Source organism: Protopterus annectens, chromosome 5.part0 (genome assembly GCF_019279795.1).
Source record: "Protopterus annectens isolate FY-2018-M chromosome 5.part0, PAN1.0, whole genome shotgun sequence".
In the NCBI taxonomy this organism is placed as follows: Eukaryota; Metazoa; Chordata; order Ceratodontiformes; family Protopteridae; genus Protopterus; species Protopterus annectens.
The window spans coordinates 1,864,192,981-1,864,220,790 of NC_056735.1; the positions used below are offsets into that span (position 1 = coordinate 1,864,192,981).

Sequence of the window (27,810 nt, forward strand, 5' to 3'; positions counted from 1 at the left end):
CCTTAAGAAAACATTTTATGTTGGTTGCTCAAGGACTCTCTTGAGCTGCGACTCTGATACTAGGTAAACAATAGTTACACATATACAAGAGATCTTTGTAAAGGGTGCAACACAATGGCACCAATGTTCAAAGTACTGCAGTCAGCATACTGCAGTGAGGATTAATTAATCCCACACAAATATTAAGCAGTAATGAGACATAGAATAATTACTGTATTGAACAGTGCGTTTGAGCCACACCTTCAAGCAGCAAAGTGGGAAGTTCTAAGTTAGTTGTATTTATTTATTTTATTTTACATTTTTTAACCAGGTAGTGTCTTGCTGGGCAAGTAGCCAATTTTCAGTGGAGACTCAAGGAAAATAGCTCCATAACAGTAGTACAAAAAGATAATTTTACAAAGATTTACAAAGAATATACAAAAGGTTAACAGTTGCCTACAATCACAATTTACAAAAACAGAATGTAAACAGAAAACATTACATTTCCTAAGCCTTACTGCAGACCTTAATAGTTGCAGCTTACAAATAAGACAGGTGGTACATATTTAAAATGAATGGATTTGAATGCTAAACAAATCTAAATAGGTCAGAAAGAGTAACATCACTGAGTGATTGTGCTGTGGCACTAGCATTAAATATTTTGTTCTCAAGTTTGCGTAACTAGATTTTTAGGGGTTCGTATCTCAAAGTACTCGATCTGAGTGAGTGTATGATCAATCTGAAGACAATTTTAGAACCTGCTGGAGGGGTAGATTCGTCTCCCACAGGTTACCACATCTGTGGAACAGACTCCCAATTCATGTAAAGCAGAGAACCTCTTTGGCCTTCTTCAAGCACAGTCTGGATGATTGGATGGGTAACCGTAAATTCACCCTGGGGGTTCCACCTGTGTCTCTGCTGGACACACGGACAATAGGTGCTGATCATGGAAACAAGGTCAGAACTTGTTAGTCTTGTTAGGTCCGTTATCCTAATAACTTCCTATGATCTTATGATCCTGTGATTTAGAACTGCTAGGTGTAGAGTATTGATAGGTGGCAGCTATTATATTTTGCAGCTCTCAAGTTTACTACAATCAGTGGACAATAATTTGCAACTTAACAGACTAATATAAATGTCTAAAGTAAGTCTAAGTAATTCAGAAAAAATGTTGTTCAAATACAGAGTTATGTGGGAGGTACAGGTTGAAGGCAACTGATGCTTATTATCCTCAAGGATGATGCAGTTTGTACTAGTTACTTATTAACACAGATTGTATTGATGTGAAAATATCATTATGGTGAGACATCTACAATCTGGTGAACATCTAAGCATAGTGTAAAGCTTTATGGATATATTGGTAAGAATTTCCAGGGTAGAATTTAACAAAGATTATAAGCTGTCTCTTAAAATAAGCCCTCACTTTTTGAAACTAGATGCTCAGAGATATTACCTTATTTAATACACCTGTATGTACTACAGTGTGACTATGAAATAGAAAATTCACCCCAGGGATCACTCCAGTGGCTTTACTCGACAGAAGCACTGGGAACTAAGGTTGGGTGGCACGATGCCAGGGTAATTCTATGGGTTAGGCTTATAAAGACCCCAGGCCCATTAGCCTAGTACACAGCTATGAACATACGAACCTATGAACTGAAGGTAAGTATATGTGTGTGTCTGTGTAGTTTAAACTGAGCTTCTGTGTGTGTGTGTGTGTGTGTGTGTGTGTGTGTGTGTGTGTGTGTGTGTGTGTGTGTGTGTGTGTGTGTATGGAATTTTAATTAGTTGTTCTGTTTGTATGACAGATAAAGTGCATGTGTTACTATGTGAAAGAGTAGGTGTGCGTGTGTATGACAGAGAAGGTAAGTATTTGTGTGTTGTATGAGAGAGTAGGTAAGTGTGTGTGTGTGATGTCTAGCGTCTGTTTGTTCAGTGTGATACTATTCGTAGCTGTCTGTGCAAATGAGCAGAGGTTTGTATGTGTTGCTGGCTTATTTTCCTTATTATAATAGTGTTTTTGGGATGGATAGCAGTATAGGTGTTGCACCATAATGTGTAGTGCAGTGATATGATAAGGACCAGAAAATCAGACAGTTCTAACATTCAGAAAACTCTCTAAGTGTTGTATTTGTTTTATCAAATATTATTATGCATATATTTTAGAATGCCTATTACTGATGTGTGTTACATGCATCTGTAACAAGATTGTAGTCATATTAACATAGAGAAGTTTCTTTCACATCCTGGACTTTCATTAAGTCTGCTGCTGGAGTTCTGTTTGTCCTGGGCATTAATTCATAATTCCACATTCTATAAACGTATTGTTCTACCTAGGCATGCTTATGCTCATTCCATTTTAAATGGTTTGTCTGTGGTTAGTAATAAATCCATGAACTCAGCAATATACTCAGCATTCCATGCCTCTTTCATCTTGTGGTATCCTACTTTGTACAGTTAAAACTAGCACCTTACCCTTAAACCCAACCACCCCCTAGACACACATTTGTAGTAGTCATGCTATTGGAATAATCATGTGCACATTATTTCTTTTTCAGGCTTTTAAGTCTATGTTATATTAACCTGGTCATATCTGTCTCAGATTTTTCTAGTATCTTGTGAGCCTGGATTTTATTTATTTTAATTATGCTACTAGCATTAACATGGAGAACCTTTATTATCCTTGGGTGATGGAGGTAGTTTTTTATTACTTTTTATAAGTAACATGGGTGTTGTTGCTGGTGGGGGATTTTATTGTTCTTTGTTTGTGATTATTGATTATGTACCTTATTTCTGCTGCTTTGATATATAGCCCTCAAATTAAATGGGTGGGATGATTTAATTGTTTATTTATTTATTACCTCAGGATTAGTCCAGCGTTTGCATGGTTATTGGTTATGAATCTAGTTTCTACTTCTGTTATACATAGTTGTCATGTTTAAGAATATTTTTGTTTGTTATTTATGTATATATGATCTGCTGCAGGCACTCACTTGCTAGTAGCCCACGACATACCTCCTTTGCTGCCACTTGTTTGAAAACGCAACTGCTCAACCTCCCACTTGCCCAATATCCTGTTTCTGCATAGCCCTCCCAACACTTAGCCCTATAAAGCTGAATAGCCCTATCAGAACCGTAACTCTAACCCCAAAATCTCCCAACCAGAGTCCTTGCTTCCTTACCCTAAAACTCTCTGTGTTCCCTAATTCATAAAGTCCCTTCCTGACCGTAAAAATCCCTTTTTCACTCCTTTCCCATGGCTACTGCACTACCTTGCTTGAATGCAGATAATCCACTTGTGTAAAGGGTGGCAGCTGCTTGTCCAGCCTCATATATGAATTTGAGAGCAAGTGGCTGGCTACACCAGATACAAAGACACTCTGGTCCTTGGGTCTGAGATTGTGTTTTTGAGCACTTTGGACCTGAATGCTTGTAGCAGACCCATGTATGTGTTCTACTTTGAAAATTTATGTTATTAGTCTCCAACTCAAATGACCATGAGGGCTGTGCAAGCAGTATGCAATAAAGTATTTCATTGAAGGTAGGCGGCCAAGGACCTTTAGAGATAGGCTGCACTGGTCCCTGGATAAATGTCACTGGTACACTATAGTATGATAAAGGTGATTTGTATCATAAAGAAGAGACCACTAAAGTTGGTTGGCAGAAGTTAATATGTTCTATATAAAAGTAAAATATAAACTTACTGATGACTTTGATTTTTTGATGAGGCTGACAGGTAAGAGAGTAACTTATGGATGGCCAAAAGACTGAACTCAAAAGCATCATTTGCCTGAACTTTAACCTGCCGAGGATCTGAAATATATGACTTTCAGACTTCATATCCTTCAGAAATGCAAGTTAACATAAATCCTGTTGTTCTAGCAACTTTAAGTTAAAAAAGTGTAATATTTAAAATATATCCATATTTTTATGGTCATTGCATCTCCATCATGTCCAGAGTTCTTGCAGTAAGGTTGAGAGGTATGCATACCTCTCAACTATCCAGATTTTTACCTCATATTTTTGGCCTATTCCTCATAAAAGTTGTGGTTTTCTGGCAAATCACAGAAGATTTAAATAACTAAATGTCATACATTTGAGTTTCAGCCTTCATTTCCTTCAGAAAATGGATGGTGTGTTGTAATGACAGATGTTTGAGGAGCCTTTATGGTTAAATATTCTGAAATGGGTAGTTTTATCATTATTGGTTCATATATTTTGTTTCATTGCTTACTGGAAAAATGTTCAAAACTACAAATTTATAACATACTCTAACAAGTGTAAATGTTTCTATGTGCAACTAGCTGTTTTTGTTTATCAAATGGCACATTGTGTTGTAAAATCTGAAAGCAGTGTTAGCATAACTGCCTTTGGTGCAGAAGGCTGTGAATTCTACTCCCACACCATGTAGATGGAGTGCTGGTATTGCAGTGCCCATATGATTATTGATTATTTGGTGCATTATAAGGGGTGCTAGGGGTTCTACACTCCTGGTTATGTCCTTTGTATGAGATGCCTAGTGATTATGAACTTGTTGGTCATTTACTATTGCAATATTACCAACTTACCAATTTTTAATGCAATATAGGCAATTAATTCTTCAGGGAAAGCAGGCACTGAATTTGTAGATTAAACATTGATATGTGAAGTTGTTTTGCTGGTAGCAACCTCTTCATTAGGTACGGATTTCTTTAGTGTGGAATTCAGATAATTTTACATCTGCAGAGCTTGTGAGTATGGAGTAATATTGGTGGATTATAATGACAGAAGTCTTGAGTGGCCTTTTATGGTTGAAAATTTCTGAAATGGGTAGTTATTGGTTCATACATTTTGTTTTACTGCTTATAAAAATAATGTTTAAAACTACAAATTTAAAACACTTTCTAACAAGTGGTGCTATATTATACAAGAAATATAATTCAATGCAATCAAGAAGGTGAATCAAAGAACAAATACACTTATGCATGGCCCTAAAAAATGTGTGCAAGGAGTCTGTTTTGAAAACAGCCCAAAGGTAAACTTAATTCTTCACTGGTCAGATGCAATTTCTATGAATATGAATTTTTCCATTTCAATGAATGTGAGTTTCAAGGGCAGAGAAGTTTACTGCTTATGCCAAGTCTGCTTTCATTGCGAGACTGTATTGTTTAGCAAATGGCTACCTGTTTTTGTGCTATTTTATTTAAATATCTGTAATGACTGTAGAAGCAAATAAGAGAATAGTATGCATGGTAACTGGTGAGAAACAACCAAATAATAGAACACTGGAATGAGGAGGAGGGTGCTGCTGGGGGGAGTGGTTTGCTGCAGGAGCAGCTGCTCTGGTGGGGCAGTCTATTACCCTGCCTAGGGCTCTATTTGACCGTGATCTGGCTCTGGTATTTAAAGTAGAAAATATTATGCAGAAGTAGTTGTAGATAAAGATACCTTGGAATGTAACTATTCCTCCTATGCATTTAAATAATTTAAGGAAATGACTGGATTGGCTTTCTTGGGGAGTGACCCTGTGGGTGTGGCTCAAATAGGGGTGTTTCATGACTGTGGTGTGGGTGGGGCTTAAGGGGCGCCTGAGCACTACTTCGCCCGCCATTTTGGCTAAGGCCGGCCCTGTGTCAGTGAAACCCTAAATGAAGTTGGCTACCAAAAATAAAGGCTGGGTAGAGCAGAAATGCTCTTCAAAGATGCATTAAAGGTAGCAAATAGGTCTGAAAAACTGCAATGAAATAAACATTAGTAAGAAATCAATGGTCCCTTGAAAGAAGGCCACATGCACTACTGGGGAAAGGCTGCAACTACACAAGAGGAGAAAACTGTCCAAGGGCAACATATTGCAGATTCGAAACACAAGAATGCAGTGACTGTCTTCATATATAGTGTGGAAAGCCACCTATGGAGAAAAAAAAGAGGATCAAAAGTCAACAATCACATGAAAGCTCCAGCTATAAATCAGTCCATACAGAACTCAGGAACACCCCCCCCCCCCCAAAAAAAAAAAAAAAAAAAAAACACACACACACACACCACCAGATTTGCCTCAGTTACTTCTCAACTTCAGTAACTCTCTGCTCAGACTCCTTTGACTCCTCACTACAGCAGCAAACATCCCTGTCATTCTTGGATTACTCAAGTTTCTCCTGCAGCTGGATCTGAATAAACTAAATAGATCCCAGCTGGGCTCTTTACAAACATGTACATCTTTTAAGGAATACTGAAAAGAAAAAAAGTCTACAATGCATGAGAGATCATAGATCATGGGAAAATGTAATTTTGTTAAAGTTGCAACAGTTTCTGAGGCAGACTACAATAAAATGGCAAAAAGCGTAACTGTCAAACTGACTTGGGAGTCGCATTCTTTGTATTTCCTTCATAACATACCACTCTGTCTTTCAGGTTGTGCTGCCTGACGTGTGTCCTGTACTCCTGTTACTGCACCAAGTCGCTTCAGATCTTCAAGGTAGGCCTTCATTGCAGCATCCTCCATTGCAGCAAATTCTTTGCACTGCTCTGCTTCTTGCTTTGCCTTCTCCATACTTTTTTTCTTGATCTGTACAAAAACAATGGTGAACACAGCTAATCAAAGCATACAGATCACTACCAGGATTACTTTAAAAAAAGAACTGAAAAGTGAATAATGAAATGCTACTGGTTCATGTTCACAAACAGTGGGCGTCTCAGAAGTGAAACAGTTGTGAATCGTTAGTAATTATAGTTATGTACTTACCATAACTTGGCATCTGTGTTATCTGTAGTCACCATTCATCACGTTAGGGTCTTAGATCCGATATCAGATCAGAGCCGGCATACTCAGAACACAGCTTAGCTCAAGCTGCTCCCCTCCCATAATGCACTGCTGCCCTACACTCCCTCAGATCAAGTTTGTATAAGGAAACAAAACAGACAAAAGTATTTAGACAAAACAGAACCTCCAAATCCAACCAATCTTCCAGGAAGGGGGCTGGAGGGTGGGATCATGATGAATGGTGACTACAGATAACACAGATGACAAGTTATGGTAAGTACAGAACTATAAATCTGATGTTATCTTGTCACCATTCCTCACATTAGGGTCAGTCCACAGCTACCTAAATCCTGGGAGGTCTCGAGAAGGACATGCCAAAGAACTGTGGAGCCAAATGAAGCCCTTCCCTCTGGAAATCAAATCAAACGTATAGTGGGAAATAAAAGTGTGGGGAGATGGGGAGAAGACCATGTTGCTGCTGCACAAATATCATCTAAAGACTGACGATTTGCAAAGGCAGTGGAAGTAGAAACTGACCTGGTAGAATGAGCCCTCAATGGTGTAGCCAAAATAATACCTTCTGAAGAATAGGCCTAATGGTTAAGGTGTTTGCCTTACAAACAGAAGGTGCAGGGTTTGAGTCTCACAAGGGATAATTGGCAAGGCTTAAAATGGCTCACAAGGGCAGTTGGCTTAGTACTAATCTATGAACCTACTGTGAAATCCAACAGGAAACCGTGACTTTTGAAATACCCCTGCCCTTTCCATTCAAAAAAAAGGCAAAGTACCGTTGTGTACCTACCATAAATGTAGATGTTTGAGTGTATTCACTGTTGCAGTCATTACTCTTGAGTTATCCTGCTGGCAGGCTACCCGCAGTGGGCCTGAATTCCAAAGTCTAGGTCTGGCGTCGGTTGCTGTCGCCTCTTCCCTGACGTTAGTGTGCCAGGGGTATAAAAGATGCAGCCGACGCCATTTTCTTCAGTTTTTCTTGCCCCAGATGTCAGGTGCCCCAAAAATGGTAGGCTAAAAAATTATGCCAATAATTATGCATGCAGTAAAATAAACATTTCATTCATCTACAAGCAAATACACCACATATATTGTATAAGACAGAGAAGTATAGGTAAGTCCCAGCAAAGAAAAGGGGGATGGTGGGTGGGTAACCTGGACTACAACAGTGAATACACTCTAACATCTACATTTATGGTAGGTACACAACTGTACTATGTTCATCGTGTTTCACTGCTGCAGTCATTACTCTTGGGTTGAATCCCAAAGCTGAGGTTGGGTGGCTGGGCCTAAATAGGATTAGGAGAGGCTATAAGGCCTTGCAGAACTGCAGTGACAAAGCCTGCTCTGGATTTAGAGTAGAGAGGTAAATGGTAGTGCTTTGTAAAAGTGTGCAATGAACTCCAGCTTGCAGCCTCTAAAATGTCTTTGGTTAGTACTCCTCTGAGAAAGGCTGCTGCCCTGGTAGAATGAGGCTTAATGCCCTTGGGCACTGATTTGCCATGTTGTGAGTAGCAGAAACGAATGCAGTGGCCTATCCATTTTGAAATAGTCTGTTTTGAGATGGGCTTTCCTTGAGATCCTGCAGCATATGCCCCTAAAAGTTGCTCAGTTTTTCTGAAAGCTTTAGTTCTGTCCAAGTAGAAGCGTAGTTGTCTGTGTATGTCCAAGGAATGCAGAAGTCTCTTCACCCTTATTCTGTGGGTTTGGATAAAAGGTAGGCAAATGAATTGTTTGGTTAAGGGTCACACTGGACACTACCTTAGGCATAAATGTTGGGTTTGTCCTTAGAGAAACCCTGTCTGGATGGAAAATGATGAAAGTTTCCACAGCCATGAGTGCCTGTAACTCTGAAACTCGCCTTGCAGAGGTTATTGCTAGGAGCAGAGCTGTTTTCCAAGATAAAAACTTTATATCAGCTGTATTGGCTGGCTCAAAAGGTGGCAGTGTGAATTTTTCCAAGACATAATTGAGGTCCCATGCAGGTACTGGGGCTCTCCTTGGAGTCTTATGATTTTGGCCCCTCTGAGGTACTGCCTTAGCAATGGATGGGACAAAATAGGAGGTTCCGTATTGTAATGAGCTGAAATGGCAGAGGCATGAATTTTAATTGATGAAAAGGATAGGCCTTTGTCCAGCATCTCAGTTAGGTATTGGAAAATCTGAGGAATATTTGGTACAGATGGGTCAATTCCTTGTGCCTGGTTCCAAGCACAGAATCTTTTCCATTTTTCTGCATAAGATTTTCTGGTACTGGGCCTCCTGGCCTCCAAAATAACATCCATCACTGCTTTAGAGAGAGGTGTGTTTTCAATGGTTACATTATCCGCCATGCTGCCAATTTAGGGTCCTGAGTTGGCTGTGCAGAATCTGATTGTTGCGCTGGGTCAGTAAGTGAGGAATTAGAGGCAATGTCCAGGCTGGGCCTTGAGACAAGCTTTTTAAGATTGGGTACCAGTGCTGGCATGGCTAGTCTGGGGCAATCAGAATCATTCTTGGCTTCTCTTGTCTGACCTTTAGGAGTACCTTGGGGAGGAGAGGCAGTGGAGTAAAGGCATATACTGTTAGACTTTTCCAGCTGAATGACAGAGTATCCACTTTCCATGCCAGCTTGTGTTAAGTCCTTGTGCAGAATTTCTGTAGTTGGCAGTTGTGAGGGGAGGCAAATAGATCTATGTCTGGGCATCCCCATTCCTTTGCTATCATGCTGAAGACTTGTGGACCCAGTTTCCACTCGTGGGGATCCGTGAGGTTTCTGCTTAGTTTGTCTGCCAGAGTATTGTTCTTTCCTGGCAGGAGTTGTGCTTGCAGGTGAACTTGATAAGTCAATGCTCTGTCCCACAAAGTCATGGCTTGTCTGCAGAGGGGGTAGGAATGTGTGCCTCCCTGCTTGTTTATGTACCACATGACTGTAGTATTGTCCGCGCTCATCAGTAGTTGTCCTGGATGGAGTAGATCCTTGAAAGCTGTCAGGGCATTCTGAACAGCTAGCATCACTTTTTGATTGATATGTAGATGCATTTGGCTTGTGGACCATGTGCCCTGAATACATTTTCCAGCCATGTGTGCTCCCCAGGCATAATCTGATGCATCTGTTGTTATTGACTGCCTGGCTGTGGGTAGAGTGAATGGCTGTCCCTTGTTGAGGTGACAGGCATGTGCCCACCATCAAAAAGTACAGTTTTGTACCTACCATAAATGTAGATGTTCGAGTGTATACACTTGCTGCAGTCATTACACTTGGGTTATCCTGCCGTCAGGCGGTCCCTCAGTCGGCCTGAGTTCCAAAGTCTTGGTCCGGCGTCGGTTGCTGTCGCTTCTTCCCTGACGTCAGTGCGACAGGGGTATACAAGATGCAGCCGACACCATTTTCTTCAGTTTTTCTTGGCCCAGATGTCAGGTGCCCCCTTAAAAGGTAGGCAATGCAAATTGCTAATAAAACATACATATGAAAAGCAATCAAAAACTTTCAGTTACCAGCAAATACTCCCCATAGGTAGTAAAGGGTAGAAGATTTAGGTACGTACCAGCAAGTAAGAGGGGAAGGAGGGAGGGTAACCTGGACTGCAGTAGTGTATACACTCGAACATCTACATTTATGGTAGGTACAAAACTGTACTATGTTCAATGTGTTACACTGCTGCAGTCATTACACTTGGGTAGAATCTCAAAGCTGAGGTAGGGTGGCTGGTTCTATAAAGCATTAGGGGTGGCTGTAAGGCCCTGCAGGACTGCAGTGGCAAAGCCAGCTCTGGATTTAGAGTAAAGAGGCAGATGGTAATGCTTGGTGAAGGTATGTACAGAACTCCAAGTTGCTGCTTCCAAAATGTCCTTGGTAGGTACTCCTCTGAGGTAGGCAGTTGAAGTGGCTATTGCCCTGGTGGAATGAGACCTAATGCTGTTAGGTACAGTTTTCCCATGGTGTGAATAGCAGAAATGTATACAGTGTCCTATCCATTTTGAAATGGTCTGTCATGAAATGGCTTTTCCCTGTTCTCCTGCAGCATATGCTACAAACAATTGCTCAGATTTTCTGAAAGCTTTGGTTTTGTTCAAGAAGCAGCGTAAAGTACAGTTTTGTACCTACCATAAATGTAGATGTCCGATAGGTATGCATCTGCAGTCATCACATATGGGTTGTCCTGCCTCAGGCAGCCCTTCGGTCATCCGGATTCCAAAGTCTGGGTCCGGTGTCGGCTGATGTCGCCCTTTCCCCGACGTCAGAGCGCCTGGGGTATAAAAGCGTCAGCCGACGCCATCTTCCTCAGTGTTTCTTGCCCCAGATGCCCTCAAAGGAAGGCTAAATTTGGAGAAATGCAATAAATTCCAAACATGCACAGATATATATATATATATATATATATATATATAAAACAAATACACCATAATAGATAACCCCAGCTAGCTATGAGAGGGGAAAGTACCCAATAAATACCAAAGAGGGGAAGGAGGGGGGGTAAACCTGACTGCAGATGCATACCTATCGGACATCTACATTTATGGTAGGTACAAAACTGTACTATGTCCTTCAAGGATGCATCTGCAGTCATCACATATGGGTAGAATACCATAGCCAAACTGGGGGTGGAAGATCTATGTAAAGGATGGTGTAGCTAAAATGCCCTGCAGGACTGCCGTAGCAAAGCCTGCTCTGGATCTGGAATATAAAGGTAAATTGTAATGCTTGGAAAATGTATGCACGGAGCTCCATGTAGCAGCTTCTAAAATGTCCTTGGTAGCCACCCCTCTTAAGAAGGCTGTGGAGGTGGCTGTGGCTCTGGTGGAATGCGGTCTAATGTTAGCTCGCACAGTTCTTCCATGAAAGGAATAACAAAAACGAATGCAATTCCCTATCCATTTTGAAATTGTCTGTTTGGAAATTGCTTTTCCTTGTGCACCAGCAGCATATGCCACCAACAGCTGGTCAGTTTTTCTGTAGCTTTTAGTTCTGTCCAAGTAGTAGTGCAAATGTCTATGTCCAGGGTGTGCAGAAGTTTCTCCCCTTTGTTTTGTGGATTTGGAAAGAAGGTAGGCAGGTGAACAGCTTGGTTTAATGAGACCCTGGATACCACCTTTGGCATAAATGAAGGATTGGTTCTCAATGAGACTCTGTCCTGATGAAAAATAAGAAATGGCTGTACTGCCATGAGGGCCTGTAACTCAGATACTCTTCTTGCTGAGGTTATGGCCAGAAGGAAGGCGGTCTTCCAAGACAGGAACTGTAGTTCTGCAGATGCTGCTGGTTCAAAGGGAGGCAGAGTTAGGTTTTTCCAACACGAAGTTAAGGTCCCAAGTAGGCACTGGAGGTTTCCTTGGAGGATTGATGTTTTTAATTCCTCTTAGAAACTGTCTTAGGAGAGGATGAGAAAAGACAGGTGGATCAGTATTGTACTCTGCTGAAATTGCTGAAACATGAATTTTAATGGAAGAGTAAGACAGGCCATTGTGGAGCACTTCTGCCAAGTATTCCAGGATATGTGCCATGTTCATCACTGTCGCATCTAGGCCCTTTGTGGTGCGCCAAGTGTGAAATCTTTTCCATTTTGCTGAATATGCCTTTCTTGTGGAAGGCCGAAGCTTCCATGATGATATCCTTCACTCTCTTGGATAGCTTATCCTGAGGAGGAGTCAAGGTATTTTCCAGGCTGTTAGTTGCAAGGTTTTCAGGTTGGAATGCAGAGTTTTGTAATTGTGCTGTGTCAGGAGAAGTGGCCATTGAGGAAGAGGCCATGGTTTCGTGCGTTACATGCTCTTTAACAGTGGGTACCAGTGCTGTCTTGGCCAGTCCGGAGCTATCAGAATCACTTTTGGCTGCTCTGTCCTGATCTTCAGTAAGACCTTGGTCATTAATGGAAGAGGTGGAAAGGCATACACTGTTAGAGTTCTCCAGCTGAAAGATAGGGCATCCACTTTCCATGCTTGTGGGTGGTATGTCCTTGAGCAGAATTTCTTCAGCTGATGATTGTGGGGGGAGGCAAAAAGATCTATGTCTGGCCTTCCCCATGATTGTGTTATCTGTAGGAAGATGTCTGGGTGCAGCATCCATTCGTGTGCATCCATGATATTTCTGCTTAAGCTGTCCGCCAGTATACTGTCTTTTCCTGGCACAAACTGGGATTGCAGCTCTATATTGAGTTTCAATGAAAGTTCCCATAGATTCATTGCCAGTCTGCAAAGAGAGTAGGAATGGGTGCCTCCTTGCTTGTTTATGTAACACATAACTGTGGTGTTGTCTGTCCTTATTAGCAGGTGGCCTTGATGCAGAAAGAGTTTGAAGGCCTTGATTGCATGTATCACTGCCAGCATTTCCTTTTGGTTTATGTGCATGCGTAGCTCCTTTTGTGACCATAGTCCTTGAATACATCTGCCCTCCATGTGTGCTCCCCAACCGTGGTCTGAAGCGTCCGTTGTAATGGTTTGGCTGGCTATTGGTTTGCTGAAGGGCAGACCCCTGTTTGACTGGCTTGCTTGAGCCCACCACAGAAATTCCTTTTGGAGGCATGGAATGAAAGGTGCTTCTAACTGAGCCCTGGTTGGCGGGGTCAAAGCAAAGTCATTGAGTCTGTCCTTGTGCAGCAGTTGTAGGTCCTGCACTACCTCTCTGGTTGGGAGGCTGCCATTGACGTCCTCTGTAGGAGCCTCTAGCTTGCCATCTACCTCTGGCACGCCTGTTCTTGCCTCTCTGAAATCCTTCTGTGTCCGGAAAGGACCAATTCTTGGTAGGCCAATTTCTGCTGAATCTTGGTGGTTGGACTTGTAGAAAATCTTTGACTGTACAGATTTTGCCTTTTCCTCAAATTTCTTTAAGACCTCATGAGCAGTGGAGCCAAATAACTTTTGCTTTTCCACTGGAGCATCCAAAAGCTTAGCTTTAACATGGTCTGGCAGAGATTGTTCCTTCAGCCAAGCATGCCTACATATGACTGCACCTGTCATAGCTGACCTACATGAAGCTTCCAATGCATCATAACCACACTGTAAGAAATGGTTGCTAACCTGCTGGGAGTTATGTACCAGATCCTGAAGTGATTTACGATCTAGGGGTTCAGGTGAAGACAGTTTCTTATGCAATTCATCTAACAAATACTCTTGGTACTGTATCATATGAAATTGACAATTTAATGCCCTCATAGAAAGAGTAGCAGAAGCATACACTTTTTTACCCCATCTCTCTAAAGCCCTGGACTCCCTTTCAGAGGGGAGTAGATTTTTAGTAGTGGCAGCTGCAACCCCTTTAGGGCCCTGGGAAATAGTTTCTGGATCAGCAGAGTGGGCCTTGTAAAGAAAAAGATGCGAGTCCGGGACCCTGTAGTACCTATCGGGTTTGGCAGGGGCCGGAGGAAGAGTGTCAGGGGTTATGCTAGACTCAGAGTACAAATCATCAATGACAGTCAAAACAGGAGGAATAGCCAAAGGTCTATGCTGAGGTAAATGCAGAAAAGTTCTTAATCTTTTCCTGGAATCAGAGAATTCCCGGCCCTGCCATTTGAAATGCTCTCTCATAGTGTGGAGGGTTTCCCCGAAGGATAGTTCTTCAGGAGGGGAGGCCAAGGGGATTGATTCCTCTGCATCAGAATCCTCGTAGGCCGAAAAAGCCTCCTCCTGGTAGTCAGCAGAGCCATCAGAGGCCTCCTCTGAGGAGTGGGGATCAGAGGGCTCAACCCTGGGCCTTTTGTCTAGAGGGGGTTGAGAGCCCCTGTCCGGATGGGGTTGAGAGCCCCTAATTAAGGAAATAAGGTCCTCTGCTAAAGTTAGAATCTGCGAACTTGTAGAGGGTCCCTGAGGAATAAACCTGGGAGGCATAGCTTTTGTATGTTTAGCAGCTTTAGCCCTGGTGAAAGCCTTTATGGACATGGATGCAGGAGGCCTAGCTGCACCACGTGCTGGTGTAGTTTTGTCTAGAGGAATGGTGTCGGAAGTTTCCAAGACACCAGTTTCAGAAGGAAATTCAATAACCGACTCAGCAGGGGCCTCCGGGGCCGAGGTTGTCGGTTGAGCGGTTTCGGGGGTCGGAAGTACCAAGGACTCGGTTTCAGCCAAGGCCGAGACCGAGACACTCGCGGTAGGCCTGGCTGTGGTTTCAGCCGAAACCGCGGCCCGCGTGTCTGTCCTTGTCCTTCCGTTTCTTTGTTAAATGTGAAGTCGGAGTCTCCGACAGCATACTGTATGAAAAACTAGCCCCAAAAAATTCCTCTGCAAACTCCGCCCATCTAAGAGTGCGTCGGTTGAAGGAAGCACAGGCTGAACAGGCCGAGACGTCATGGTCTGTGCCTAGGCAGGGGAGGCAGTAAGAGTGGAAATCCTTATGAGGTATTTGTTTCCCACAAGTTAAGCAATTATTAACTTTATCTGACATCGGCTGAAGCAAGAAAGAGTCCCCAACGGGGTACTTAGCTTTTGAAGTCTTTGGTAGCTGAATTACAGGAGCTGGCCGACTGGCACTTGCGAACTGCTTCTGCTTCGGGCACCACGCGGCAAGAAAGACTGAGGAAGATGGCGTCGGCTGATGCTTTTATACCCCAGGTGCTCTGACGTCAGGGAAAGGGTGACATCAGCCGACGCCGGACCCAGACTTTGGAATCTGGCCGACCGGAGGGCTGCCTGAGGCAGGACAACCCATATGTGATGACTGCAGATGCATCCTTGAAGGACATCTGCCTGTGTATGTCCAAAGAATGCAGAAGTCTCTCCCCTTTACTCTGTGGGTTTGGATAAAAAGTTGGCAAGTGAATAGTTTGGTTTAGAGCCACACTTGATACCACCTTTGGCATAAAAGTATGGTTTGTTCTTAAAGACACGCTATCTTGGTGGAAAATGATGAAATGTTCCACTGCCATTAGTGCTTGTAATTCTGAAACTCTTCGTGCTGAGGTTAATGCCAGGAGCAGAGCAGTTTTCCAAGAGACATATTTTAAATCTGCTGAGTTAGCTGGCTCAAAAGGAGGTAAAGTTAATTTTTCCAACACGAAGTTGAGGTCCCAAGTTGGAGTTGGTGCTCTACGGGGTGGTCTTATGTTTTTAGCCCCTCTGAGCTACTGTTTTAGCAAAGGATTAGAAAAAATAGGTGGGCTCATGTTGTAATGAGCAGAGATGGCAGAGGCGTGGATCTTGATGGATGAAAAGTAGAGGCCTTTGTCCAGCATCTCAGTTAAATATTGTAATATCTGAGGAATATTTGGGACGAGTGGGTCAAGGTTGTGAGCCTGGTTCCAGGCACAGAATCTCTTGCATTTATCCAAATAGGCTTTCCTGGTGCTAGGCCTTTCTGGCCTCCAGAATGACATCCATAACAGCTTTGGAGAGAGGCATTGCTTGCTTGACCAAGGAATCTGCCATGCAGCCAGGTTTAAAGTCTTTAGCTGGCTGTGAAGTATCTGATTGTTGTGCTGAGTCAGAAGATGTGAGATTTGAGGCAAAATCCAGGGTGGACCTTGTGCTAAGTTCTTTAAGATTGGGTACCAGTGCTGGCGTGGCCAGTCTGGGGCAATCAGGATCATCTTTGGCTTTTCCTGCCTGGCTTTTATGAGTACCTTTGGAAGGAGAGGTAGTGCCGAGAAAGCATATACTTGTAGGTTTTTCCAGCTGAATTAGAGGGCACCCACTTTCCATGCTTGTGGGTGGATAGTCTTTGTGCAGAATTTCTGTAGCTGGCAGTTCATTGGTGATGCAAACAGATCTATGTCTGGGCTCCACCATTTGTGTGTTATCATTCTGAATATTTGTGGATGTAATTTCCACTCGTGTGGATCCATGATGTTTCTGCTTAAGTCACCTGCCAGTTTGTTTTTCTCTCCTGGCAGGAATTGTGCTTGCAGATGAACTTGATAGGTTAGAGCTGTGTTCCACAAGGTCATGGCTTGTCTGCAGAGGGGATAAGAATGAGTGCCCCCTTGCTTGTTTATGTACCACATAACTGTGGTGTTGTCTGTCTTTAGTAGTAGTTGTCCTGGATGCAGAAGGTCCTTGAAAGCTATAAGGGCATTTTGTACAGCTAGCATCTCTTTTTGATTGATGTGAAGATGCCTTTGTTCTGCGGGCCACTTGCCCTGTATACATTTTCCTGCCATGTGTGCTCCCCAAGCGTAATCCGATGCATCTGTTGTCAGTGTTTGCCTGGTTGTGGGTTGAGTGAAAGGCTGTCCCTTGTTGAGGTGACATGCTTGAGCCCACCATCGAAACTCCTGTTGAAGACAAGGAATTAGTGGTATTACTTTTTCCAAACTTTGACAGTGTTGAGACCAGACACTCTTTAGGTACCATTGTAGTTTCCTCATATGCAGCCTGGCATATGGAATTAGTAGTATGCAAGATGCCATGTAACCCAAGGCCTGCAGAATTTTTCTTGCGGAGAGTTGGGTCTTTGTTGCCATCAATTGAAAATATTGAGTCAGTTGTCCTTGCTTGTCTGGCGTGAGATAAGCCATCTGGGCCGCTGTATTCAAGCTGGCACCCAGGAATATTATCTCTTGTGAGGGCACTAGCTTTGACTTCTTTTCGTTTACTGTGTACCCTAGGCAACTTACTAACTTTTTTACAAACGCCAGATGCTTTAGAAGAATGTCCTTGCTCTCTGCTTGAATCAGGCAGTCGTCCAGCTACGGATAAATTTGAATTCCTTTTTGTCTGCAAAATTCAATTACTGGTGCCAGGCACTTTGTGAAGATCCTGGGCGCAGTAGATAAGCCAAAGGGCAGTGCAGAGAATTGGTAGTGCATTGAACCAGCTATGAATCTAAGGTATCTTCTGCAGTTTTGTCTGATAGGGACATGTAGGTATGCCTCCCTGAGGTCCAAAGTTACGAGCCAAGCTTTCTTGCCCAGCATGGGAAGAAGCTGCTGTACTGTCAACATTCTGAATTTTGGAACGTCCAGTTAAGTGTTTAGAGAAGAAAGATCCAGAATGGGCCTCCAGGCTTTGTCCTTTCTGGGAACCAGAAAGAGTCTTGAGTAAAATCCTTGTCCTTGCTCCTGTGTTGGTACCTTTTGAATAGCTCTCATGTCCATGAGTGCTGTAATTTGTCTTTGAGCCTCTGCCCATTGATTTGGTGGCAGATTTGGCATTCCTTTTAACCTTGGCAGAGTGTGAAAGTGGAACCTGTAACCCTGAGATACAATGTTGGGAACCCATTTGTTTTTGGTGATCATATGCCATTTGTGACAGAAAAGTGCCAGTTTTCCTCCCAAGGGGGCTGCCAAGAGAGAACTGCTTGGCAGATGTAGTGGGGAGTCATTGGGGTTGTTTTTTATAAGGTTGAGGCCCATCTTCCCCTTCTTTCTGGATCGATGCACCCCATTGTCGAGGCCTGTAAGGACCTTGTGGTTGACCTCTACCTCTTGGACGTCTGTCTGTAACTGGAAAGACCAATTCTTTTTTGGCCAATTTCTGCTAAATCGAGGAGGCTGAACCTGTAAGAAATCCTTCACCATTTGCATAGATTTTGCCTTATCCTCCATTTTCTTTAATACCTCTTCTGCCTCAACTCCAAATAAAACATCCTCCTGCAAAGTTGCATCCAATAATTTTGTTTTAACATGATCTGGTAACGTCTGTTCTTTTAACCAAGCATGTCTTCTAATGACAGATCCTGTAACTGCTGCTCTACAGGAGGCCTCTAATGAATCAAATTCACATTGCAAAGTATGTTTTCCCACTTGTTCAGCTGCATGCAATAAATCCTGCATTTCCTTATAATTAGGAGGATCTGAGTTTGGAAGCAATTTTTGTTTTAACTGAGACATCAAACATTGCTGATATTTTAGCATGTGAAACTGGCAATTTAAGGCCCTCTTTGCTAAAGTTGCAGATGTATATACTTTCTTCCCCCATCTGTCTAATGCTCTGGAATCTCTGTCAGAGAGGACTGGATTATTTGCTGAAGAGGTCATTACCCCTTTGGAGCCCCGAGAAATAGTCTCAGGGTCAGCAGCAGGGCTTTTATAAAGAAATTTGTGAGAGTCAGGGACTCTGTAGTATGTCTGGCTTAACTGGAGCAGGAGGTAAAGAATCAGGATTCAAACTGGTTTCAGTATACACATCATCCACAATATCTAACACTGGAAGAATAACAAGGGGTCTGTGTTGAGGTAATAAAAGGAAATCTCTGAGCCTTTTCTTGGATTATGAATAATCCTGGCCCTCACAATGGAAATGCTCCCTCATGGTATGTAAGATTTCCCCAAAGGAGTAGTCCTCTGGCGGAGAGGCTGAAGGAATTGCTTTCTCAGCTTCAGAATCCTCTTAAGGGGGTAAAGAGTATCCTAGGTCTGAGGATGAATATGAAGAGATGGATACCTGGTCGGATGAGTCATAGTCTGCATCCTGTCTAGACCTTTTATCAGGAGGGGGATGGGAGCCCCTGATCAGAGTGATTAAGTCTTCGGCCATTTTGAGCATTTGTTTCTTAGGCATGGAGGCCTGTCCTGGTGAATGTTTAATTTGTTTCTTTGTTTTTAAAGGAGCTTTAGACTTAGCAGAAGATTTAATGGTTAACTGAGTAGGTCTGAAAACACCATCTGAAGCTACGGGTTGTTCAGCTACTCCGGATCCCTCTGAAGGGTTAGCCTTGGTAGGCTGTAAATCTGGTGCATCCAAAGGCCCAGCTATCTCCACGTGGGAGTCAGAGGCGGCCTGTGGTTTTAAAGAAGCGGTCGTCAGGGGCTGCGAAGACGCCTCTCTGAAAACCGGAGAACTGGTGACTGGCCTAGAAGAGGCTTCATGGTCAGTTTTGGGCCTCGGATGCCTGTCCTTGTCTTTGCGCTTTTTGTGTGTTCCGGTCGTCGGTAGTTCCGACGGCATGGTGTTAATTGAATTTTCTGCCAAAACAATGTCGGGCAAAATCAAACCGACATTTAATAGTGCGCTTGTTAAACCTAGCACAAAACCGACAGCCTATGACGTCATAGTCTGGGCCTAGGCATGGGATACAATAAGAATGGAAATCTTTACGAGGTATTTGCTTCCCACAAGAAATACAGTTATTAACTTTTACTGACATTGGTCTGAGGCAAGAAAAAGTTTCCCCAACAGGGTACTTAGCTTTGTAGAAGACTTCGGTTATGGATTCGGAATGAAAATCTCAGGAGTCGGCCGACCGGCACTTGCGAACTGCTTTTGCTTTGGGCACCGCGCGGCAAGAAAGACTGAAGAAAATGGCGTCAGCTGCATCTTGTATACCCCTGTCACACTGACGTCATGGAAGAAGCAACAGCAACCGATGCCAGACCAAGACTTTGGAACTCAGGCTGACTGAGGGACCACCTGACGGCAGGATAACCCACGTGTAATGACATGACTGCAGCAGTGTAACACAATGAACATCTCCTGTTGCAGGCAAGGAATGAGGGTAATTAATGCTTCCAGGCTTTGACAATGTTGAGTCCAGAAACTTTTTAGGTACCACTGAAGTTTCCTCATATGCAGTCTGGCATATGGAATTAGCAGAATGCATGATGCCATGAAGCCCAAAGCCTGCAGAATTTTTCTTGCAGATAACCGGGTCTTTGTTGCCAACATTTTGAAGTAAGAAGTTAGTTGCCTTTGTTTGTCTGGCGTGAGATAAGACATCTGGGCAGTTGTATTTAAGCTTGCACCCAGGAATATTATCTCTTGAGAGGGTACTAGTTTTGATTTCTTTTAGTTTACTGTGTACCCTAGGCAAATTAATCATCTTTTTACAAATGCCAGACGCTTTAGTAGAGTGTCCTTGTCCTCTGCTTGTGTAAGGCAGTCATCCAAGTAAGGATATATTTGAATTCCTCTGTCTGCAAAATGCATTTACTGGTGCCAGGCATTTTGTGAAGACCCTGGGCGCAGTAGATAAGCCAAAGGGCAGTGCAGAGAATTGGTAGTGCATTGAGCCAGCTATGAATCTGAGGTATCTTCTGCAAGATTGTCTGATTGGGATATGTAGGTATGCTTCTTTTAGGTCCAAAGTTACAAGCCAAGCCTTCTTGCCCAGCATGGGTAGAAGCTGCTGCAGAGTTAACATTTTGAATTTTGGAACGTCCAGAAATGTGTTTATAATAGACAGGTCCAGTATTGGTCTCTAGGCTTTGTCCTTTCTGGGTACCAAGAAAAGTCTCGAGTAAAATCCTTGTCCTTGCTCTTGCTGAATGGCCCTCATGTTCATAAGGGACGGAACTTGTTTTTGTGCCTCAGCCCATTGATTGTGTGGCAGGTTTGGCATACCTTTTGCCTTTGGCAGGGTGTGAAAGTGGAACCTGTAGCCCTGGGACACTATATTCAATACCCATTTGTCCTGTGTGATCATGTGCCAATTTTGACTGAATAGTGCTAGTTTTCCCCCTAAGGGGGCTGCAAGAAGGTCAGTGCTTGGTGCTGGCAGAGGCAAGTCATTGGGACTATTTCCTGTATGGCTGTGCTTTGTCTTCTCCACTTTTGGAGGTAGAAGCGCCCCACTGTTTAGGCCTGTATGAGCCCTGGGGCTGGGATCTGCCTCTGGGACATCTATATCTGCCTCTTTGTGGCCTGTCCGACATTGGAAAGGACCAATTCTTTGTAGGCCAGTTCCTGCTAAATCTTGGTGGCTGAACCTGTAACAAATCCTTTACTGTTTGCATAGACTTCGCTTTGTCCTCCATTTTCTGCAAAACCTCCTCTGCTTTAACACCAAATAAAGTACCATGCTGTAATGGAGCATCTAATAATTTTGCTTTAACATGATCAGGCAGATTTTGTTCCTTTAACCAAGCATGCCTCCTAATGACAGAACCCGTAACTGCGGCCCTGCAGGAGGCCTCCAGAGAATCAAAACCACATTGCAATGTATGCTTTCCCATTTGTTCAGTTGCATGCAATAAATCCTGCATTTCCTTATTTTCTGCACAGTCAGAAATGGCCAATATTTTCTGTTTTAACAGTGACATTAAGTATTGCTGATATTTAATCATATGAAATTGACAATTTAAAGCCCTCACAGCCAAAGTAGCAGAAGTGTAGACCTTTTTCTCCCCATCTGTCTAGTGCCCTTGAATCCCTGTCAGAAGGGATACGGTTTTTTGCAGTAGCAGCCTTAACCTCTTTGGGACCCTGAGGAATAGTTTCTGGGTCAGCAGCAGAGTTTTTATAAAGAAATTTATGTGAATCTGGAACCCTGTAGTATCTGTCTGGTTTAACAGGAGCTGGAAGTAATGAGTCTGGAGAAAGACCGGACTCTGAAAATACATCTTCTACAATGTCTAGCACAGGGGGAATAGCAAGAGGCCTGTGCTGAGTAAAGTAAAAGAAAATCTCTAAGCCTTTTCTTTGATTCCGAGTAATCTTGGCTCTCCCAGTGGAAGTGCTCCCTCATGGTATGCAGGGTTTCCCCAAAAGAATAATCCTCAAGAGGAGAGGCTGAAGGAATGGATTCTTCAACATCAGAATCCTCATAGGGAGGAAGATAGTATTCCTGTACAGAAGAGGAGGTCAGAGGAAATGGAAACCTGATCTGAAGAGGCATAGTATGTCTCTTGCCTAGGCCTCTTATCAGGAGGGAGATGGGAACCCCTGATCAAGGTAATAAGGTCTTCGGACATTTTGAGCATCTGTTTCTTAGGCATGGAAGTTTGTCCTGGAGAATGCTGTACTTGTTTCTTTGTCTTTAAAGCTGCTTTAGTCTTTGCTTTATAAGCTGAAGTAGGCTTTACATATAGCGGTGTAGGTCTGAAAACACCCTCAGAAGTTGATGCCTGCTCAGCGGCTCCGGACCCATCTGAGGGAATGATTTCCGAGTGTCCAATACCTTGAGTATCCAGAGGCCTAGCTGGCTCCACGTGGGAGTCGTCAGCGGCCTGTGGCTCTGAGGGAGCGGGTGTCAGGGGCTGCGAAAGCGCCTCACTGAGAACCGGCGACTGGCTTAGCGGAAGCCTCGTCGCCGGTTTTGGATCTCGGATGCCTGTCCTTCTCTTTTTCCTTGCGTTTTTTTAGAAACTCCGGTCGTCGGACGTTCCGAAGGCATTATATAATTGAATTTTCATCCAAAGTAATGAAAAGCAAAATCAAACCGATGCTTAATAGTGCGTTGGTTGAATCTAGCAAAAAACCGACAGCTAGCAACGTTATGATAAGAGCCTAGGCAAGGAATACAGTAAGAATGAAAATCCTTATGAGGTATTTGCTTCCCACAAGAAACACAATTGTTAACTTTTTCTGACATCAGTCTGGAGCAAGAAAAAAGTTTCCCCATGGGGGTACTTAGCTTTAATGAAGACTTCGGATCTGAAATTAGTCTGTGAAAATCTCAGGAATCGGCCGACCGGCACTTGCGAACTGCTTTTGCTTCGGGCACCGCGCGGCAAGAAAGACTGAAGAAAATGGCGTCGGCTGCATCTTTTATACCCCTGGCGCACTGACGTCAGGGAAGAGGTGACAGCAACCGACGCTGGACCTAGACTTTGGAATTCAGGCCGACTGCGGGTAGCCTGCCAGCAGGATAACCCAAGAGTAATGACTGCAACAGTGAAACACGATTAACATTTCTTGCATTCTATGTAAATAAAATCGAACTTGATGATCAACATCCAATGCGTGCAGAATATATTCCCCTTTATTGGAATAGTTAGGGAAAATTACTGGTAGATGAATACACTGATTGAGAATCGCTGGTAAGGCCACTTCAAGCATGAAGGATGAATCAGGTTTTAGAGACACCCTGTCCTTGTGGAAAATTAAGTAGGGTGGCTTGTTAAGGAGCTTGCAACTCCGAAACACTCTTTTCCGAAGTTATTGCCACTAAAAAGGCAGTCTTCTAAGAAAGAAATTTAATATCACATGAAGCCGCTGTTTCAAAGGGTGGTTCTGTCAAAGTCTGCAGGACCAAAGTCAAATCCCATGGGGAAGAAGGGGTGTTAACTGGAGGACATAACAGAAACCCCCCTTTTAAAAAAGCCTTACAGAGGCACGCAGAAATGGCAGAATAAGATGAAAATTCGAAATCGCTGCCACCTTTACCTTGATAGTGGAAAAACTAGCTCCTTCCTTAAAGAGAAAGGTCAAAAAGAGAAGTACTTTGGGAATAGGGGCAGAGAAGGGGTCTAAATTCTTATTCTTCGCCCAAACCGAAAACTTCTTCCAGTTACTGGAATAAACTTTCCTAGTAGAGGACCTCTGGGAAGCAAGAATAGTCTCCTTCATGGATGAAGCTAGCCTGGACTTGGCCAAAATCACTGGAAGTGGACATACCATGCTGTCAGACGTAGGGTCTGAAGATTCGGGAACGATAGGAGAGAAAGATGAGATAGCAGATCCGGAAATGGATCAATCACCCAGGGTGGATGCCTCAAACGAGACCGTAGGAGAGGGAACCACACCTGCTGAGGCCAAAAGGGGGCAATGAGGATCAAGTTGACTCCTGAGGCATCTGGCTTTCTGAAGTACTCTAGGAATTAGAGGTAACGGAGGAAAGGCATATAGGAGACCCAGAGGCCAATTGTGGGGGAGCGCATCCCTGGGGAATTCCCCCTCTGTGGGGATCAATGCAAAGAAGTTGTTGCATTTGTGGTTGAGAGGAGATGCAAACAGATCGCAGCTCAGATAACCCCACCGACGGAAAATCTGTTGAGCCACCACTGGATTCAGGGACCACTCGTGAGGAGTCAATATAGCCCTGCTCAATTTGTCCGCCAACATGTTGGATGCTCCGGGAATGTGCGTTGCATTGAGAAAGCTCCCCGTGGCCATCGCCCACTCCCAGAACCTCATGGTCTCGCGACAGTGCAGATAAGGACATGTGCCCCCCTTGCTTGTTTATATACCACACAACAGCCATGTTGTCTGATAGAACTGCAAACGTTCCCCGAGGAAGGCAGTCTTGAAAGGTTTGCAATGATAAAAGGACTGCCCTCATCTCTGGAACGCTGATGTGTAGTTTGGTCTCTGACAGCGACCATGTCCCTTGGATCATCTGCCTCTAGAAATGTCCCCCCACCCCAAGAGGGAAGCATCTGAGGTGACTGTCGCCACAGGAGTCGGAGGAACGAAAGGCTTGCCTGCTAGAAGATCCAGTGAAAGGATCCATCACGAAAGATGCCCGTGACACACTGGGATGAGCTGAATGGGAAAGGATAGGGGATGCCGCAACACTGGCCACTGAACTGCAAGGGTCCACTGAAGGACCCTGGTACCGAGCCATGGGAACCAAATAAATGGCAGCCGCCATCGATCCTAGAGCCCTGAGAATGAGTGAGGCCAGAGAGCAGGTTAGCTCCAACAAGGTCCGAACTTGGTTGTGAATAAGCGATACCCGTTGAGGAGGAAAGGCTGCGATCTAAGAGGTGGTATCCAACAGAGTGCCTATGAATTCCAGCTTTTGGGTTGGAATCAAAGACAATTTTGCCATGGCCACTGTAATATCCAGCAGATGGAACAGGGAAAGTGCGGTGTGAATATTGTCCAGTAGTTGATGCCTTTGTCAGGGCCATCAGGAGCCAATTGTCCAAATAGGGAAAAACTTGATTACCTGCAGCCAGAGGTGAGCTGCTACCACTGCCATGCATTTGGTGAGCACCCGGGGGGCTGAGGTGAGACCAAAGGGCAGGGCCCGGAACTGAAAATGATAGACTCCCAAGCGAAAAAGTACAGTTTTGTACCTACCATAAATGTAGATGTCCGATAGGTATGCATCTGCAGTCATCACATATGGGGTTGTCCTGCCTCAGGCAGCCCCTCGGTCGGCCGGATTCCAAAGTCTGGGTCCGGCGTCGGCTGATGTCGCCATTTCCCCGACGTCAGAGCGCCTGGGGTATAAAAGAGTCAGCCAACGCCATCTTCCTCAGTTTTTCTTGCCCCAGATGCCAGGTGCCCTCTAAAGAAGGCTAAATTTGGAGAAATGTAAAATATTCCAAACATGCACAGTAATAAAAAACAAATACACCATAATAGATATCCCCAGCTACCTATAAGAGGGAGTATTACCCAAGAAATACCACAGAGGGGAAGGAGGGAGGGAAAACCTGACTGCAGATGCATACCCATCGGACATCTACATTTATGGCAGGTACAAAACTGTACTATGTCCTTCAAGGATGCATCTGCAGTAATCACATATGGGTAGAATACCATAGCCAATCTGGGGGTGGAGGATCTATGTATAGGATGGTGTAGCTAAAATGCCCTGCAGGACTGCCGTAGCAAAGCCTGCTCTGGATCTGGAATATAAAGGTAAATTGTAATGCTTGGAAAATGTATGCACGGAGCTCCATGTAGCAGCTTCTAAAATGTCCTTGGTAGCCACCCCTCTTAAGAAGGCTGTGGCTCTCGTGGAATGAGGTCTAATGTTAGCTGGCACAGTTTTTCCATGAAAAGAGTAACAAAAACGAATGCAATTCCCTATCCATTTTGAGATTGTCTGTTTGGAAATTGCTTTTCCTTGTGCACTAGCAGCATATGCTACAAACAGCTGGTCAGTTTTTCTGTAACTTTTAGTTCTGTCCAAGTAGTAGCGCAACTGTCTGTGTATGTCCAGGGTGTGCAGAAGTTTCTCCCCTTTGTTTTGTGGATTCGGAAAGAAGGTAGGCAAATGAATAGCTTGGTTTAATGACACCCTGGATACCACCTTTGGCATAAATGTAGGATTGGTTCTCAATGAGACTCTGTCCTGATGAAAAATAATAAATGGCTGTACTGCCATGAGGACCTGTAACTCAGATACTCTTCTTGCTGAGGTTATGGCCAGAAGGAAGGCAGTCTTCCAAGACCAGAACTGTAGCTCTGCAGATGCTGCTGGTTCAAAGGGAGGCAGTGTTAGTTTTTCCAACACGAAGTTAAGGTCCCAAGTAGGCAGTGGTGGTGTCCTTGGAGGCTTGATGTTTTTAATCCCTCTTAGAAAAGTACAGTTTTGTACCTACCATAAATGTAGATGTCCGAGAGGCATGCATCTGCAGTCCTAACATATGGGTTGTCCTGCCTCAGGCAGCCCTTCGGTCGGCCGGATTCCAAAGTCTGGGTCTGGCCTCGGCTGATGTCGCACTTCACCCGACGTCATAGCTGCTGTTTATTGGGTATAAAGGCATCAGCCAATGCCATTTTCCTCAGTGTTTCTTGTCCCAGATGCCAGGTGCCCTCTAGTAAGGCTAAATTTGGATAAATGCAATAATTCCAAACAGTGGAGAGCAAACAATATAAACAAATATATATATATATATATATATATATATATATATACACATATATACAAACAAATACACCATAACAGATTCCCCCAGCTAGCTAAAAGATGGGTAATTACCCTGGGAGTACCACAGAGGGGAAGGAGGGTGGGTAATCCTGACTGCAGATGCATACCTCTCGGAAATCTACATTTATGGTAGGTACAAAACTGTACTATGTCCTTCAAGGATGCATCTGCAGTCCTAACATATGGGTAGAATACCATAGCCAAACTGGGGGAGGAGGTACTAAGATAAAGATGGTGTAGTTAGGATCCCTTGCAAAACAGCAGTTGCAAAACCTGCTCGGGATCTAGAGTATAAAGGAAGATTGTAATGCTTGGCAAATGTATGCACGGAGCTCCAGGTAGCAGCTTCTAAAATGTCTTTGGTAGCCACTCCTCGTAGGAAAGCTGTAGTGGTGGCTGTAGCTCTTGTGGAGTGAGGTCTGATATTATCAGGAGATGTCTTTCCATGAAAAGAGTAACAAAAACTAATGCAATTTCCTATCCATTTCGAGATTGTCTGTTTTGAAATTGCTTTTCCTTGCATTCCTGTTGCATATGCTACAAAAAGCTGGTCAGTTTTTCTGCTGGTCTTAGTTCTGTCCAGATAGTAGCGTAATTGTCTGTGCACATCCAAGGTATGTAGCAGTCTTTCCCCCCTGTTCTGTGGGTTGGGGAAGAATGTAGGTAAATGAATCGCTTGGTTCAATGATACTCTGGAGACCACATTTGGCAGAAAGGTAGGGTTGGTTCTCAGAGAGACTCTGTCCTGATGGAAGATAAGGAAGGGTTGTACTGCCATTAATGCCTGTAGCTCAGAAACCCTTCTTGCTGAAGTGATTGCTAGTAGGAAAGCAGTTTTCCAAGACAAGAATTGTAATTCTGCTGTTGCTGCTGGTTCAAAAGGGGGGAAGAGTTAACTTTTCCAGCA

The 27,810-nt window shown here is 43.7% G+C and overlaps 1 protein-coding gene across 1 annotated transcript in view; it reads right to left on the bottom strand.

Moving 5' to 3' along the window:
- WBP4 (WW domain binding protein 4) overlaps window positions 1–27,810 on the bottom strand; it is a 1,129,068-nt gene that overhangs the window by 819,518 nt on the left and 281,740 nt on the right. Inside the window, exon 4 of the mRNA XM_044072046.1 lies at window positions 6,355–6,523. Within this exon, the coding sequence (XP_043927981.1) occupies window positions 6,355–6,523 (169 nt within the window). The remainder of the gene's footprint in view (window positions 1–6,354; window positions 6,524–27,810) is intronic.